Source organism: Lactuca serriola, chromosome 8, assembly GCF_051521515.1.
Source record: "Lactuca serriola cultivar US96UC23 chromosome 8, Lser_US96UC23_V15, whole genome shotgun sequence".
Classification (NCBI taxonomy): domain Eukaryota; kingdom Viridiplantae; phylum Streptophyta; class Magnoliopsida; order Asterales; family Asteraceae; genus Lactuca; species Lactuca serriola.
Genome location: NC_136415.1, coordinates 151,469,583 through 151,489,053, shown reverse-complemented (window position 1 = coordinate 151,489,053; position 19,471 = coordinate 151,469,583). Strand labels below are relative to the sequence as shown.

Genomic DNA, 19,471 nt, shown 5'->3' with positions numbered 1-19,471 from the left:
ATCTGTCACAAACTATATATATATATATATATATATATATATATATATATATATATATATATTTACTATCTTTTAAAAGAAATCTCACTATTTTTATAAATAGATTGAATATAATAATATTATTTTTTTAAGACGTCCAAACTATTAAGCTTATTGTACAACTAACCATCAATAAAATAATATTAAAATTTTAACATAATCAACTCCCTTTGACTCGGCATTATCTTTGAATCACACGTTCAATTTTCAAATTTTGAAGTTTACATTCTTAAATCTCGGCATGTTCCCAATCGTTCGTTCCCTCCTATGCCTCCCTTTTAATATAATGTCACTGCCAAGCATCTCCTCTACCCATCCCGCATCACATATGGTTGACCTATCGTCACCATCTGCAGTTCTGCATCCTTTGTCGCTGCCAACATCATTGCGCGCCACATCACCACCACCAGGTACAGTTACCCTTTTTGGGTTAATAGACGCACATCCCCCATCGTTGCCTCCTTCAATCACTAATCGCTGCCAACATCTTTGTCATCTTCATTCCGTCCATATCAGCTCACTTTTAAAGGTTCGTTTTCTCACTTTTACGAATTAGAAAATCAAAACCCTAAGTTTGAATGCTTTCATCGCCTTCAATCCATGTAATCAGATGTTACCACTGGAATGGAATTAGACTATAACTCATTGTTTGGGACTATATTCATTTTGGCTGCTTGTAAATTAAAATTTGTTCAAAACTTCATGTTCAAGTTGAGACAACTGAGTGCAATCGTTTAAATGTTCTGCTAGCACACTCCGTTTACTCAAAAAATTTGATATTATAATAATAAGTTAACCCTCCTTTATCTCTCTAGCCTCAGATCTGTTTATTTATGGTTCTTTTCATGTAGGATAAATTTGGATGGAGCCTGTGCTTATGTTTCTTACCATTCGATTGAAACTACCTCTTCACTTGGTAAATTTAAGCTCTACCTTTCTATTATCTTCCTAAAATACGTATTAGTCTGATCTGCATTTTGGTTTGAACTATTTTGTAGCTATATTCAGAAAACAAGTAATCAAAGAGATGGAAAAAGAAGTTCAAACATATGGGTTTTGATAGAAAATCTAATCAATTTCATGGTCGTGTGGTGATCGTATAATATCCTGGACATATTAGTCTTAATAAATAAGCATATGTTCATTTCTTGATGGTTTTGCAGGGCTCAGATAGAAGTCAATCGACGACACTTATTGGTAGCAACTTAGTCATATTTACCGGAAAAGACTCAACCTCCAAGTTTTAGGTCTGGTGTATAAGGTCTCACGCAGAGGTAAATCACCACCCTTTTTATTAGGCCTTTTTTTTAGGGTTTCATATACATCGGTGTTGGAACTTTTTGGAATTTGCAAACATGTTGTCGATTTTTTGTATAATCTTTTCCTCTGTTTTTGTTTGTTATCATGACTTTCAGTTGCTTATTTAATGATGATGAATATCTTCAAGCCTATAGAAAAGACGATGGAATCTACTATTGGGGTATTCCAAAATGAGTTTTTTGATGTTACCTGATTCAAAATTCCATTTGGACACCGACTTTGAAGGGTTTTTTTTTGCCTGATACTGAATTTTAAGTTGTAGAAACTTCTCAGCTTTGAATTTATATATACATGCATTATAGTGATGGGTTTTCGGAATTTCTTGGGGATTTTTCAGGGATGGAATTAATGTTCATACAGATAAAATGATATTGAACTTTCCAACCGAAAATGTATGATCTTATGAAAATATGCTTAAAAAGAAAGACATTATTTTCAACATGACCATATGATATGCTTCTTGCCAATAAAATGTAATCAAAGATTTTGTTTTACCTTTGGGTTTTATGAAGCCTTTTGAAGTGATAAAAGTCAATTTCATCTGTTGTTATTTGCATTGCTTTTATATTTATATGACGTATAATTAATTAAAAAAATGTAGAAATAATATGTTCATGTATCAGTCATTTTTGTTTATAGGTCCCTTAATTGTCATTGGTAGGAAGCTCACAATGGGTTTGATTCATTTTTAAAACCCACGTTCCCTTATCTGTTTTAAAATCACAAATTCCTCTTGCCGTTTGTTTTTTTTCCCAATTTTCGAATTTCCTTCACAACAGATCCGAATCAGAATCGCTATTGGGTGAAAAGAGGTATTTATGCCTCTCATCGTTGTATGTTTTTTCAGAGCATCCAACCTCTAAGAGTGAAAGAGAACCATTGAAAGTCTCATCAGAAAAAGCTAGCATTTCTTAAGCTTTCTTCCTCGAATTTATTCTTCTTATGGATACATTGAAGAAGAAGATTTGGTTTTTTTCTTCTTAACAAATCGATTTGAAGAAGCCGATTCAACTTTCTTATTTTTTCTCCATTTCGGTTTGGTTTTTATCAGGGGTGGCACAGATCCATGTAATAATCGGTATCAAAACACTTATCTTTTTGTATTTTTGAATCCGGTTAACACGAGTTTTGATTTTTAAGATCATCAAAATCATGTTACAAATGTAAATTCAGTTATTTAATGAAACTATTCGACACTCGCGACATTGCACCACTAAACACCTAGCTAGAAACTACTTGCCGAAAGCAACTACCTGACACAAAACAATCCGTCAAAAGGCCGAAAAGTACTATCTAACGTGAAAAGAAAACTAATCGCCGAAAGGAGTTATATGGTGTCATGTACTTTCCTTGAAACATAATGTTTTTGTAAAAAAAATGTATCGCCGAAAGAAACTATTTGCCGCGGCGGCTTTGCGCGGGTACACCACTAGTATATATATATATATATATATATATATATATATATATATATATATATATATATATATATATATATATATATATAAAAGTCCGATTGGTTGCATGCAAAATGTTATAGCTTTATTTGCATGAGAATAAAAAACAAAACTCATATATGTCACAAACTATATATATATATATATATATATATATATATATATATATAATTAATGAAGTGTGTTTTTTTGTGTATTAAATAAAAATGATTTGTTTATTAAAATAAAGTAATTAAATTAAATTAGAAAAAAGAAAATACAAAAAATTGAGTGCTAAGAGTGTTACCACTTCTTACAAAATGTCAAGTGTAAGTGTTAAACAAACAAAAATGATGTGCCATTAAAAATACTTATATGCCAAGATGCCAAGAGTGTCACCACTCTTCTTAGTCTTAATATGTGGTAAAAAATGTTGAGTCGAATAAGGAAGATGATAAGAAAATGATCACATGAGTCCTCGACTTTTGGACAAATCTTTTATGTGATAATGATCACGAGTATTAATGTGGCTCTAGAAACACCACTAAGTAATCTTATGCATTTTAAATTGAAAAATATCAATAAGATCGATGTCTAATCAAGCTTCACCCATTTAGCAACAACATATCACCATGTGAAGTCTTTTACTATTAGATGCGAGCTCTCAAGGAAAAATGGACGTTTATGCTCATCTATTATATGACATATTTTAACGAGAAAAACCGGTCCCGTTTGCAAGTTGGTCCAAGCCTCCTTACATAGGTTTGGCTTAATATTAATTTATACTTTATAATTTAATGTTCAAATCATTGTATATTTATTGGTTCCTATAGTTGTTGGATAAGTGGCGTTATGAACATGAAGACTTTGGACTTTAACTACCTATGACAACTTGAGTTTAGAAGCTTGTGGTGACGTGTTCTTGGAAAAATTAGTTCCTTCCAAGGCTATTTTAATTGACTTCTTAAAGTTGATTGATTATTATTGGCTAAAGATTGGATGGATTTGAATATTAAATGTTAAAGGTTAATAAGCTATCAATATATTGATGGAACTCGTGGAGAAGTTTGAATTTTTCCATATTGGCATTGAATATCTATTTTCCACAATGTTTTAATTATTTTTTATTTTTAACATCATAAAATCTTTTTTTAATCTCTATTATCGTGTCTATACATGCAATTATTTCTATATCTTTTTTAGTATATTTCTTCGATTTCTTCACAATTATGCATAATTTCAAAAATGCAATCATGCATCTTAGGTGGAAATAGTCAACCACAATACAGTTTTATATATATATATATATATATATATATATATATATATATATATATATATATATATATATATATATATATATATATATATATATATTGAAAGTACAAACTAACATACTTCTAATTACCACATATCTCTTCTAGTAAAACTTAAACTCATGATCTCTCATTTAAGAGTGTCACTCCTTACTGTTAGGACAAAAGCCATTTGGTACGACAATACAAGTTTGGATGATTATGCAGATAAAGAATGGCACAATTTATTTGTCTTCACAATGATAATCACCTTTGATGGTATTAAGGGAACTTACAAATACTTTCCCTTTTTCGGACATTCAATATGGCATAGGAGACAATTTTCTAAACAACAACACTCGAAATAAATTCTTAAATAGAAAGAGATATAAGAGTGACCAACTGTTTGTGAAACATATACATTAACTTGTCAACTTATAACTCACGAGTATAAATTCATTTCACAAGCATCCTTCGCAAGAACGCAATTAGGGTAGTTGGTAAAAAATAGTTATGCAAACCATGAATTCCTTGTGTGTATATTTGTCCAAAAAACATTAATATCACTAATTCGTGATGGTAAAGTGGATCCTTACATGGTCATTTCAGTGAATAATGTTTTCTATAAATGCTCCTTGAAATAATTTGTGGATTATAAGGTTTTTGGTATAAAATAAAAGGTTTAAACTCCCTTCGAGACGAAAATTTTTCTTTAATTCGAGCTTGTTTAAAAGCCAAAAGCCAAGTACTAAACATGCCCTATAAGAAAAGTTCGTACCTATAATAACAAAATTAGCATGTTACCCAAATAAACCACTTATATATTATTCAAATATCATTTTATCTAATTTTACACATTTTAAAAGTTTAACACTACTTTTGTCAAATATTTTTATACAAATAAAAATAACAACTTCCAACTTGTTTTTGCTAAATATGCCCTAAATATACTATTAGCATGTTGAAGTTGGATGCTTGCACATTACGTCTAATACGACTTCAAGTAGTATTTTTGTGTGTGTGTGTGTAAATTACATGTCAACCTGAGGTTTCAATATTGTTTATTACTTTTACTAAAAACTAAAAATAAGTATTGATTAGTGAAAGCACGTTTTGACGACTACACATGATAAATGTTGATTTTATGAAATTTGAATGTCATGTGTAATCATCCACTTGTTTTACATGATTTTGAGATTAGCATGTTTTTGTTAAACAACCATATTATTATGGTACATTAAACTTTTCGTTTTCATTGTTTCCCATGATTTCAACTGTATGAGTTTATCATGAATTAGTGGAGGAAAAGAGAAGGTGATCATCTAGCTCATTGTTAATAACATCAGAACAAGATTGTTTTTGGTGATCATCTTTTCGAAGCTAGCATCTAGTGTTTAAATTTTGTAGCATATATTAAGAGGTTTTGAGCATCCATTAAATACAATAAATGTAACATTTTACATAAATTTGATGATTCTTTTATGAGCATAATGACTTTATATGACATGAGAGACATAACTCGACTATTAGCAACTTCAAGCAAGATATAGAACAAAAATGATAATTTCTGTGTTTTGAGTGAGAACTTGATCATATTCGATATGAACATAGTCGAAATCTTCAATCTTGATCTCACTTTCAGTGTCAAGGGCGTGATAGTAATTTACAAAGTCAATTATTGGAGATACGTTAAGGGCACAACAGTAATTTACAAAGTCAATTATTGAAGATTTGGAGCTACAAAATATCAATAACGAATATAATTATTAAATGCTTAAATGGAACCTTAACAAATCAATAAGTTCTTTCCAAAAACCGAATCTTATCAAAGTATCAAATTTATTGAATTTTAATAATTTTTTATTTGATATAGAAGTTTGGGGAGCAACCGTTTTCAAATTTTTAGTGGTCCAAATAAAGCTTGTAGCCATTTTCACATATTCCATAGACAAAGAGTATTTTTTTGGACCAAAAGTAAGTCATAATTGATACAACAAGTACACTTCAAGCATCTACATCTCACTAATGATTTGGATACATATAAACATTGCAACAAAAGTTAAACCATCTCCTCCTACCACTCAAATACTAATTTTTTAAATAATCTTAAATTCTTCATCAATATTTTATTACACATATTTATTTACACATGACAATACATAGTTTAACATTTTGACCTTTGACCAGACAAAAAATTACAATTTTTCGTCTCATCCAAAAAAGAAGAAGATGAGACAGATGTTTAGGAAAAGACATAAATACCCTCCTAAATTTCTTCATTCAAAATAACCCTAAAATATTTGATCGGTCTCCTTTAACAAAAACAACCTTGATGTCCAAAATGTATGATTTATAGTTTTAACTTATATAAATAATTAGAAAAACATTCAAATGGTCTATAAAAAGTTAGATGGACCTACTAACCTACCATTATATTGACAATGTATTTCTTTAAATTTATTACTTAATTCACCAACATAAGTAGGTGACTAAATCTACTAACTACCCACCTCTCTTCTCTACTCCTACATTATCTACAAGCAACCTACAATCCTCAATAATGTATTAAACTTGTAAAATAAATGTAAATTATATATAACATTTGGCTTTTGGGTTAAGGGAATTGCAATAAGAAAGCGTGAAAGATTGACATGGTGACAACAAGAATGCAATTTTATTCCTTTATTTCTTCTATCAAAGAAACTTATGACTACAAAAAGAGAACTGATTTGCCAACAAATGTTTTATGTTCATATTCCTAATGAATTTAAGTGAAATAAACACGTGTCATCACCTGGTTTGTAACCTTTGATCCTTGCTCCACTTGTATAAGAACTTGCATTCCTTGTGTAAATCCGATAGGACTGAATCTCAATGAATCATGGAAGCAAGGTCATTTTGTCACTTGCTTATATGGTGTGTTTATGTATATATCGTGTTTTCTTCAAGTTCAATCCATTGTGAAAATGTTGCATAGACAGAAGCTGACATTCGAGACTAGTTTGCAGAATCTACACTATACAAAGAAAACCGAAAAAGGAAGCACACGAGATTTTTTTTTTTTGTTTTTTTTGACTTCCTGAAGAACAAGTGTAGATGCAAGAAATGGAAATACCCATAACTTGATTGAGAAATTGTGCCACTTCCAATCATCTTTAAGCTTCAAATTTCATAAAAGTGTCATCAACTGTTCTTGATGCTTGCTTTTCTGGATTCCCAGCTTTCTTGATAGAGTCTGCATAGCATATCAAGAACAAAAAAAGATTAATTTTTTCATCACCATTGCTGATCCCCAAAATTCTTATGAACACCAATTACATTGATATCAGAATGAAACAGTTAGTCTATTGAGCTGACTAGCAGAAACCCAATAACAGAAGGTGAGATTAAGAAGAAATTGACACGATAAAAAGTTAAAGATGATTGGATTGGATTGGATTGGAATATTAAATTACCTTGGATACAGTTTGAACGATGAGCTGATTTGAAGAAGCCAAACATTCCCTTGGTGTTTCAAACGAAGATAGAGAAAATTGCTTAGAAACAACACCGACATCGAAGTAAATCAATCCGGAACTGGGTATATCGACCCGGATTTCCTTAACAGGAAACCACAAAAACAAATCCTGGGCGGAAATACCCGACAATCCATCGATCTGACCATACGTCAAGGTACCGGAAACATTCTGATCGTAGTGCAATTCGTCCTCAAACTTAGCATTACAAGCTTGATCCAAATGCACTTCGAATCGACCGGAATCATCAATGGTGAAATTGGTGACACCTTTGGGTAACAAACCCATGGGCAATCCGTTTGATTTAAGAACTTCGTATATGGTTTTAGTTTCTTCGGAGGTTGAAATGCAGAAAACGGTGGCAATTGTGAGCAGAAAAACAATTGGGGATAGAAGTGGTTGAAGATTAAACATGTTTTGTGGTTGGATTTTTAGGGCATATGAAGTTTGATGATGATGATGATATAATATAACACCTGGAATTGCAAGGTGTTTGGATGTTTTTGTGTAGGGTTTAAGGGAATCGGAGATATAGAGATAGAAATAGATGGAGAAGAGAGTGTTGTTGCCAGCAAGAATACAGAGGGGATTAGGAGAATGATGAATTATTGATGCTTGTATTCTAGGGCTTTGTTTTGGGTCATCCATAACCAATCGGGTAGATCCATGTGGACGTTTGTACCCAAACTTAATATATATTTATATTTATATGTATATATAACTATGAAATCTCAATAACATCATTTTTATAACATCATTTTTAGCAATAGCTATTGTTTGCCTTTTATGATTTTCATTTATCTATTTGAAAAAGATGTTTTAATTTTATATTTTTATTTTGAATGAAAAAATAATGACAAAAGATATCTTAAACTTTTTTTAAGTAAAACAAATTAAAAACAGAAAATAAAGTTTAAATGGCTAATATAGTTCAACAATATTAGTATATTGGAAATGCGTCAATTCTTAAAATTGTAAAGATTCAAGTCTCGTGATATATAAAAGATATAAATTTATGAGTATAGATTAGCGGGTGTGTGATTTAGATGTTTAAAAAAATAATAAAGATATTTATTTTAATATTATAATAACTTTTTATAAACTATGAAATTATTCTTGGATACTATGAAATTACTTTTTATATTTTTGCTAAATTTTTTATTTTATTTATCAAAATGTTTTTTTTAAAGATACTTATTGTAATGATATTCAAAAAATCATTTAAGAACAAACAATAAATTTTTTTAGGCTGTTCGGAATGGGGAAGAAAAATGATGTGTAAAGGCTGATATGGCACAACCAAGATCTGTGAACACCGCCCCAAGGGTCAGTGCTCTGGCTGTGGCGTGGGTGGGGAGACGAAAGGAAGGAGACGGACAAATATTTTACACACTTTTTTCACAACAAAACACACACATTTTTTCAAAGCATTCATACATTAAAAAAAAAGGATAATTTTTTCGGTTCAGCTTCTTCTTCATCTGATGACGAGTTGGTATTGCACACACTACTGTCTGCGACACAATACATGGTTCATGAAAGAGGAGAAAGTTCACATGGCGAGAAGAAGCGTAGAAAATTGATCATCCAGGATCAAGAGGCGGCAAATGAACTTTTGGTACGTGATAATTTTGCCCCTGATAGTTTATATGATCTATTGAAATTTGAAGAATGTTTTCGTATTAGTAGAAATTTATTCGTACGTATAGCTAAAGATTTGGAACGTAATTATGAGTTTTTCCATTTAAGATGGGATGTTAGAGGTAAACGTAGTTTTAATACAATACAAAAATGTATGAACGCTCTTAGACAATTGGGATATGGCATAGCCGCAGATGCATCAGATGAGTATTTGGAAATGTCTGAGAGGATGGGTCAAGAATGTAAACATATTTTCTGTGAGTATGTTATAGAGTTTTACCGTGACATATATTTGCGAGTTGCGACATCCGACTAAAAGTGATGTCGAACAGTTGTATGTCGCGCATCAAGCTAAACATGATTTCCAGGGATGTTTGGTAGTATTGATTATACACATTGGAAGTGGGCAAATTGTCCCAATGTGTGGCGTGGTCAATTCACGCGAGATGATCATGGGGTCTTGACTGTTATATTAGAGGCGGTTGTTTCACATTGCCTATGGTTTGGACATGCATTATTTAGTATAACGGGGTCCAACAATGACCTAAATATGCTTCATGTGTCTCCGTTATTTAACAATATTTTGTAGTGTAAAGCACCAGACATGTCATACGTTGTGAATGGAAATGAATACAAGTATGAGTATTACCTAGGTGATTGGATATATCCAGAGCATGCTACAATTGTCAAGTTATTTTCATTTCCAGCCGATGAAAAATGAAAATTGTTCAAGTTAGCATAGGAATCCACAAGGAAGGATGTGAAACGAGTGTTTGGAGTCATAAAACAAAGTGACACATAATCAAACATCTGACATGAACATGAGATAGGGTAAAACTAACGACGGTGTTGACTGCTTGCGTTATTTTACATAAAATAACAATATAAGAAGATAGTAGGGCTATTTGTTCATATATCGGGAACAACATACTTAATCTACCTGCAGTAATACAAGTTGGCAGCCCGACATACTTTTCTAGGATTTTAGAAATACAAAACCGTGAAAACATTACAATCTACGTCACGATTTGACCGAGCACATATGGGAAAGACAATTCCAAGGGGAAAATGACGATGGAGATGAAGAAGATGAGGACGGTGACGACAAGGTGAATGAGGACGGTGACGACGACGAGTAGTATTTATTTATGCTTTTTATGTTTTTTAAGTAGTGTAATGTTTTATTTGTTATGTTTTATGTTTATTTTAGTATTTTAGGTTTTAAATTTCTATGTTTTTAATTAATGAAATGTGGTTTTATTTTTTTGTGTTTTCAAAAAAAATATTTATGTTATAAATTATGTTTTTTATTTAATATAATGTTACAAAAAAAATATTGTGTAATGTTAACCATTTCCAAAATCTAGTGGGTTGGTAGTGAAACTGACGTGACGTAGAGATGACAACAATTTTTTCGGTGATTGGTAGTGACCACTCTCCAGGGCCTTATGGTGGACAATAAAGTATTATTTTGAAACATTAAGAAGGTAGGGAGACATTTTCCAAAAAAAGAATTATATAAAAATAAGAAAAAGTCTAAAAAAAACTTAAATAAAGAAGAACCAAATTTGTAGTGGTATTTGTAAAATTTGTGACTATTTTAAGACATTAAAATATTCTTTAGTTATTTTATGGCACATAAGCATAAACGATTAGATTTTAAGCTAAAAAGGTGATATTTTTAATACGCATTAGATCACAATATAAATGTTTGATAGATTTTTTTATTCGATTGTATAATTATAGGAAAAATATACTTATTTTAAGTATTCAGTATTATCTATTTTCTCTAAAAACAAACAAAGGGTTGACCAAGAGGTCAACGTATCATTACTTCATTAGCTTAAGTAATACTCCATTAAACAAAAAACGTATGCAATTAGCTTTTCGTTTACACTTCGGACTCTTTCACTCAACACTATGTTGAGAGAAATTGTTAGACATCATTAAATACCAAACATTAGTGGTCACATGTTACAAACTAGGAAATTATAGTGTCAAAAATAGTTATTATTTTGTTTCAATCATCATAATTTAATACAATGATTGCTTATGTGCTTAATAATATTCTCTTTCTCTCATGTCATATAAAATTACTTGTTGATCTAAAAGACAACTAACATAATGGAATAGATTGCATTTTCCATTCTCATTATTAAATAACTATTCAACTTACTTTAGAAAAACTATAACTTTTGTTTTAATACATAATAATACAAATAATATAAGAAAGTGTGGTTTTAGATATCTGAAATATCACGATATACAATTATCGTCGATTAGGCATGGCATTATGCTAACATACACTATGTCAGTGTGCTAACATGCACCAAATAATACAATTTACAGAAATATCGTCGTCTCAGTTTTCCCATTCATGTGTTTAATAAAATTCGGTTTTTCATCAATAATCATTGTATCTTGTTAGTTACTTCTTAATCTAACATATTTTATTTATTCTAATTAAAAATCATTATTAATATTAATAATTAATCAAAAAACTTCATATTTATCCAATGTTCTAAATTTATAGCAGGAGCAACTGTGGGGTATGTATCCGGTTTTCATGGCAATCCATGTGGATTTGATCGTATGTTTGTTCACGCGCCAGGAAAGGAGCGTGTGATTTAGGAAAGTGGTCAAAACAACTATTGACTTGACACATGGCCCAATCATCTTGTTTTAAGCCTTTTTAAAATATATAATTAAATAATTGTGTGGGAATAAGTCAAAAACAGGGGGAAAAATCATGTGCATCCGAGAGGGTAGGGCTGGCATTATGATAATTATTAAATAATTTTGTCTTTGCATGCTGGACCACACGTCACTCCATGATGCCAGTTTTGTTATGGTGATGTGGAGCCTCATGTACAGCTCTCTTGCCACGTCGTACTTGTACTCTTGCATGATACTGTATATTGATACGTACGGGTAAGAGATTAGGATTAGTACAGTAAACGAATAAGAGTATCTAAAAGATAGTTTTTGAGCTTGAACTATAGTACAGTTTTTTAAGTACGGTTCCGTTTGATAGTTTCTGTCTGGAAAAGTGTTGTTTAGTAAAATACTGTTTGGGAAAGTTTTCTGACTGGGAAAGAAACAATGTTGTTTGATTGTACATCTAATTGATTGTACTGAATGATTAAAAAAAGTAATAATTCAATAAAAATTAATAATCCAAGAAAGAAAAAAAAGAGGTAAGGTTTGGTGTATAATTGTCTTTCCAGCCCATTCAGCCAGAAAGATATGATTTTGGGGCTTTCTGAAAATGACATATCTTATCGGGAAAAACCCTTTTTTTGTGCAAATCAAACAGTCTTTCCGGTCCATTCAGCTAGAAATATATGTTTGGACATGGAAAGATGCGTATCAAACAGGGCATCGTCTCTATAGATAAATATAAAGGTGAAATTATTCATCAAGCTGTTGATGACATCATTATGCTAATTTAAGTGTTTATATATATATATATATATATATATATATATATATATATATATATATATAGAGAGAGAGAGAGAGAGAGAGAAAGAGAGAGTTAAGTTATTTTGTTTTCACTATCTATTATGTGCATTGATGATTGATTCTAGACCAATCATTTTAGTTATTTTAAGAAAGTAATTAATTCATATTACATGTTAGAAGATATAATGGGTATTAATTACATCTTCAGCATTTAATATGTTTAATTACTTTCTTAAAATAACTAAAATGATTGGTCCAGAATCAATGATAAATGCACACAATAGATAGTGAAAACATTTGAACCTAACTCTCTCTCTCTCTCCCTCTCTCTCTTTGTATATATATATATATATATATATATATATATATATATATATATATATATATATATCATCTAATAAATAAAGAACTTTTTTTGCTACATGTCACATTCTCATTGATTTGTCCACATGCCATTTTGTGGTTAATTTCAATTATTTTTTTTTCCACATGACATTTTGTGTTTTTTTTTTCATTTTATTATATTTCACATAATATTTAAATGTAATAATTACAATAAATGTAATAATAAATGCATATCAATTTCATTAATTGACTTCCTTCTAATTTCAAATTTTCTAAATTAAAATTTCATTAGTTACCTTTGTTTATTTATCAAAATTATTTGTTTAATTTAAAAGAAAAACAAACAATTTAATTTTAATAATTCAATATTTTTCTATTTTTTCTTATACATTCAAACTCTCAAATGTTTAGAATTTCATATCTTTTCTTTAAAATGAACCCATGTAATACATGAGTCTTACAACTAGTATGTATGTATATATATATATATATATATATATATATATATATATATATATATATATATATATATATATAGGAGAGTTCACTCGAGAACATTTCTTATTGCGAAAACATTTGAGAACAAAATTGGACCACATAAATTTTTTTAATTTAAACTATAAAATAATATTCACAAAAATCAATCAATTGTTACATACAATTAAAAAACCCACTAACCAAAACCACTCACCACCCAACCAACACCACCCATCATCACTACCTACCACCTACCACCACCTCCACCACCACCAACCATCTCACCCATCACCACACACCACCACTCATCACTACCGACCACCACCATTTATCACCACCACCCACCTCCACCACCCCCGCCCTGTTGGATTTTGAGCATGCTAACACTCCTAAGTGTACATGCAACCCTAAATACCTTGGATCTATGTTTTCTCTATTATACATGCAAATATGAACATCCAAGGTATTATCCTAATCTAGCATACAAAACTATCAATATAACAAGATAGAGTACATACCTCTTTGATGTAGAATGTCTTCATGAAGCTTGAGTGCCTAATGCCCCAAGTGTGACACCTCAAATGGTTCACACAACACCAAATACACTTGGAATAACTTGAGAGAATTCTACACTTCATGAAAATCGGCTAGCCCTTCTTTTTACACACTCTAGTGTGATCCTAGTCTCCGATTTTGTCAAGAATAAGATCTTTATATAGTGTTACAATTAGGGTAAACCCTAATTGTCATGACTTTCCATTTCCTTGGATCCATGGGTTCAAATACACCATGGAGCATCCATGGACCATCCTATGGGTTTTAGCCCAACTTGATTATCCATGGAGCATTAGCCCACTATACAAGTATGGATGATTTACACAATCAACCCATATATTTAATTAGTCTTCTTTTGATCACTTAATTAATCCTAGATTAATTCTTGATCAATATTAATTAAATAATCTTATTATTCTTATTAGTAATATACTAGAACTTATAATATATTAATAACCATAAGTGTCTTATTTCTCTCATTATAGTCTATCCAAGTGCATGATGCCATGGAACCCAAATGGACCATGCCGGGTCGGGTCAAGTCTTAACAATTATAGTTATGGACTTAGACATTAATCCAACACGCCCATCACCCACCAAAACCACCACCCGCCACAACCATCATCGCCTACCTCCATTACCTATCACCACTACCCCTACTCACCTCAATCACCTATCACCACCACCCACCACTACCACCACCTATCACCGCCCACCAAAACCACCACCATCACCACCTACTAACACCACCGCCGCCCATCACCCACCATTACCACCTACCTCCACCACCCATCAGTTATCACCGCCACCCCCAACCACCTCAATCACCTATCACCATCACCATCCACCACCAATCACCACCACCACCACCTATCACCACCCACCACCACCACCTTCACCCATTACCCACCAAAACCACCACCCGCTACAACCAACACCCGCCACGACCATCACCACCCACTACCTACCACCACCTAACCACCACCACCTGCCACGCCACCTACCACCCACCACCACCTCCACCACCATCACCACCAACAACCACCAGACCCATTACCATGTACCACCACTCATCATTATCGACCACCACCACTCATCACCATCACCCACCTTCTACCACCACCCCCACCTATCACCACCACCCACCACCACCATCCATCACCACCGACCATCACCACCCATCACCACCACATGCCCCTTATCATCCCCATCCACCACCTACCCACCTCCACCACCTATCACTACTACCCACCCACTACCGACCATTATGACCACCACCTGCCATTACCACCACCCGCCACCCATCACCACCACCCGCCTTCACCATCCATCCCCACCACCTCCCACCACCACCACCTATCACTACCAACCACCACTACCTATCACCACCACCCACTACCACCACCCACCACCTCCACCACCTATCACCACCCTACCAATCACCCACTAAAACCAATATACACCATCACCGCCCTCACCACCACCCGCCACCCACCCACCCACCCACCACCACCTATCACCTTCACCTGTCTCCACCACCCATCATCACCATTCGCCACTGTCACCTGCCACCCACTTTAATCATCACCCTACATGTCACTACCACCACCACCTACCACCTACCACCACCAAACATCACTACACACCACCACCACCTGTGATTATGTTTATATAATCACATGTGATTATTTATATTTAATCACATATGGTTTATATGGACAATATTCTTTTTTGTCAATATAAATCATATGATTAGATACATAGAATCACATGTGATTAGATATATTTGATTAAATGTGATTGGATATATTTAATCACATATGTCATTATTGCGTTCTCGATTCAATAATTATTTTTTTGTCAACTTTAATCATATGTGATTAGATACGTATAATCACATGTGATTATATGTATCCAATCACATATGATTTACATTAACAATATTCATTTTTGATTTTTCGTTTCAATAATTTTTCTCATATATTTAGTCACATGTGATTATAAGTATTTAATCACTTATGATTAATGTGGACATAAATTTGTTTTAATGTTCTTGATTCAATAGTTGTTCTCATGTATATAATTACATGTGATCATATATATTTCATCACATATGATTTATTGAATCAAGAACATGAAAACAAATCTTTTTTCACATAAATCGTATGTAATTAAGTACACGAGACCAACTATTGAATTAAAAACGCAAAAATGAATATTGTCCACAAAAATCATATGTGATTACATACATGTAACTAATGACATATGATTTATGTGGACAAGATTCATTATTTCTTTCTTGATTCAATATTTGTACTCATGTACTTAATCACATGTGATTATATGTATCAAATCACATATGATTATATTGATAATATTCGTTTTCGCATTTTTTATTCAATATTTTTTCTTATGTATTTAATCATATGTGATTGTATGTATTTAATCACATATGATTAATGTGGAAAAGGAAAACTATTGAATCAAAAACAAAAAAATGAATATTGTGTACATAAATCATATGTGACTAAATGTACAATAACAACAATTGAACGAGAATGCGAAAATAAATATTGTCCATATAAATCATATCTTCTTAGATACATATAATCTCGTGTAATTAAATACACAAGAACAACAACTGAATCGAGAATGCGAAAATGAATATTTTCCACATAAATTCTATGTGATTAGATACATATAATCACATGTGGTTATATGCGTTTAATCACATATGATATATGTGGAAAATATTTATCATTGTGTTCTCGATTTAATAGTTGTTCTTATGTATATAATCATATGTGATTATATGTATCTAATCAAATATGATTTATATGATGTCAATATAAATCATATGTGATTAGATACATATAATCACATATGATTATATACACGAGAACAACTATTGAATCGAGAAAACAAAGATAAATATTGTCCATATAAATCATATATGATTAGATACATATAATCACATGTGATTATATGTATTTAACCACATATGATATATGTGGATAATATTTATCTTTGTGTTCTCGATTCAATAGTTGTTCTCATGTATATAATCATATGTGATTATATGTATCTAATCACATATGATTTATATTGACATCATTCTTTTTTGTCCATATAAATAAGATGTGATTAAATACATATAATCACATGTGATTAGATGTATTTAATCACATATGATTAAAGTTGACAAAGAACAATTACTAAGTCGAGAATGTGATAATGAATCTTATCCACATAAATCATATGTGATTAGATACATATAATCACATGTGATTATATATATATATATATATATATATATCTTTAATCATATATGATTTATGTAGACAATATTTATTTTTGCGGTTTCGATTAAATAATTGGTTTTGTGTATTTAATCACATGTAATTATCTTTATATATAATCACATATGATTTGAGGTGGACAAAATTTATTTTTGCCTTCTCGATTCAATAGTTGTGCCCCTGTACTTAATCACATGCGATTATACATATAATCACATGCAAGGTTGTAAAAATCGTTCGGCGGTAGCTCGGCGGTCGACTGGTGATAAGCGATTAATCGGACTAGGCGGAGATTAATTGGGGATTAATCGAGGACCCTAAATTATTTAAAAAGTTAAAATTTTTTAAATATTTCCCGCGTATGACCACCGAGACCGCCAAAGACCGTCAAGCCCGAATTTGACCGATTTTGACTCATTTCCGCCAAGCACCCTAATCGTAATCGGTTCAAGGCCGCCAAACGAGTAATCGCCGAATAATCGGCCGCCAATGCTGATTTCTGCAACACTGATCACATGTGATAAAACACACGAGAACAACTATTGAACCCACAAAGCGAAAATGAATTGTGTCCACATAAATCATATGTGATTAGATCCAGATAATCACATGTTATTAGATGTATTTAATCTAATATGTTGAATGTGGATAAAGATTTGTTTTCGTGTTCTTGATTCAATGTTTTTTATCGTGTATATAATCACATGTGGTTATATGTATCTAATAAAAAATGATTAGATACGCAAAAATGAATCTTAGCCACATAAATCATGTGTGATTAGATACATACAACCATATGTGATTATATATATATATATATATATATATATATATGTGTGTGTGTGTGTGTATATATATATATATATATATATATATATATATATATATATCTAATCATATATGTTTTATGTATGTGATTATATGTATGTAGTTAAATATGATTTATGTGGACAAACTTAATTTTTTTTATGTATATACACATATGATTAAATACATGTGAAAAATTATTGAATTGAAAACATGAAAACTAATTTTGTCCATATAAATCATATGTGATACGAATTTTGTCCACATAAATCACATGTGACTAAATATATAAGAGCGACTATTGAATTGAAAATGAGAAAATGAATTTTGTTCACATAAATCATATATGATTAGATACATATAATTAAATGTGATTATATGTATTTAATACGTTAGATTTATGTGGACAATATTTATTTTTACGTTTTTCGATTCAATAGTTAGTCACGTGTATTTAATCACATATGATTTATGTGGAAAAATATATTTTTTTTCTGTGTTTTTGATTCAATTTATTGTTCTCGTGTGTATAATCATATGTGATTATATTTATTTAATCACACATGACATTTGTTCACAAGATTTATTTGTCGCATATGTGATTATATTTATTTAATCACATATGATTTCTGTTCACAAGATTTATTTGTCTATATAAATCATATATGATTAGATACATATGATCATATGTGATTATATACACGAGAACAACTATTGAATCGAGAATGTGAAAATGAATCTTGTCTGCATAAATCATATGTGATTAGATACATATAATTACATGTGATTATATAATCATATATGAATTATATGGACACAATTAAATTTCACGTTTTCAATTCAATATGCGTTCTCAATTCAATAAGTGTTCTTATCAATCGATTAATATTTGTCTCAATAATTAATATTTCCAAAACATTTTATTTTTTAGTATAAGAATGTATCCCCTAATTCAAATGATCCTTGAATAGACTAATAATAATTTCTTAACCCGTGATATTCGTACATAATAGATTTTCAAAAAAGTTTCGCATATAAACCTTAATATTTATACCGATTAACATTATTATTAAATTTAAAATATCTTATCTTCTATCATCATCGTCATTTTTATGTAAATATATATATATATATATATATATATATATCAATACTTGAACAATACCTAAGATTCATCGATATGGGAAAATCAATTTAATATTTAAAAGACTAAATACACAAGGAAAGAAAAATGGGACAACAAAAGAAAGGGCGAATAACAGTATTTAGAATAAACT

At 31.1% G+C, this 19,471-nt stretch overlaps 2 protein-coding genes and 1 long non-coding RNA gene across 3 annotated transcripts; 2 read left to right on the top strand and 1 right to left on the bottom strand.

Annotated features, from left to right (window-relative positions):
• The first annotated feature begins 256 nt into the window (after positions 1-256).
• On the top strand, positions 257-1,664 carry LOC145069141 (uncharacterized). The gene is made up of 4 exons (XR_013689311.1): positions 257-568; positions 891-955; positions 1,038-1,313; positions 1,455-1,664. It is a non-coding gene; the product is annotated as an uncharacterized LOC145069141 (long non-coding RNA).
• Positions 1,665-6,742: 5,078 nt separating this feature from the next.
• Positions 6,743-8,268, bottom strand: LOC145069527 (uncharacterized). Its single transcript, XM_079016462.1, has 2 exons — positions 7,546-8,268; positions 6,743-7,325 (listed from the first exon to the last, which is right to left on the bottom strand). Exons 1-2 carry the CDS (start codon positions 8,251-8,253, stop codon positions 7,260-7,262), a joined length of 774 nt encoding a protein of 257 aa, XP_078872588.1. The 5' UTR covers positions 8,254-8,268; the 3' UTR covers positions 6,743-7,259.
• An 865-nt stretch (positions 8,269-9,133) lies between these two features.
• Positions 9,134-9,562, top strand: LOC145067500 (uncharacterized). Its single transcript, XM_079014632.1, has one exon. It carries the CDS (start codon positions 9,134-9,136, stop codon positions 9,560-9,562), a length of 429 nt encoding a protein of 142 aa, XP_078870758.1.
• The last annotated feature ends 9,909 nt before the right edge of the window (positions 9,563-19,471 follow it).

What these genes read in the sequence shown, in the direction of transcription:
- LOC145069527 (XM_079016462.1), bottom strand. Translation starts at nt 8,253, where the DNA reads ATGGATGACCCAAAACAAAGCCCTAGAATACAAGCATCAATAATTCAT. An exon ending in TCGTTCAAACTGTATCCAAG is followed by an intron (nt 7,326 to 7,545) that starts GTAATTTAATAT and finishes TATGCTATGCAG; the next exon opens with ACTCTATCAAGAAAGCTGGG.
- LOC145067500 (XM_079014632.1), top strand. Translation starts at nt 9,134, where the DNA reads ATGGTTCATGAAAGAGGAGAAAGTTCACATGGCGAGAAGAAGCGTAGA.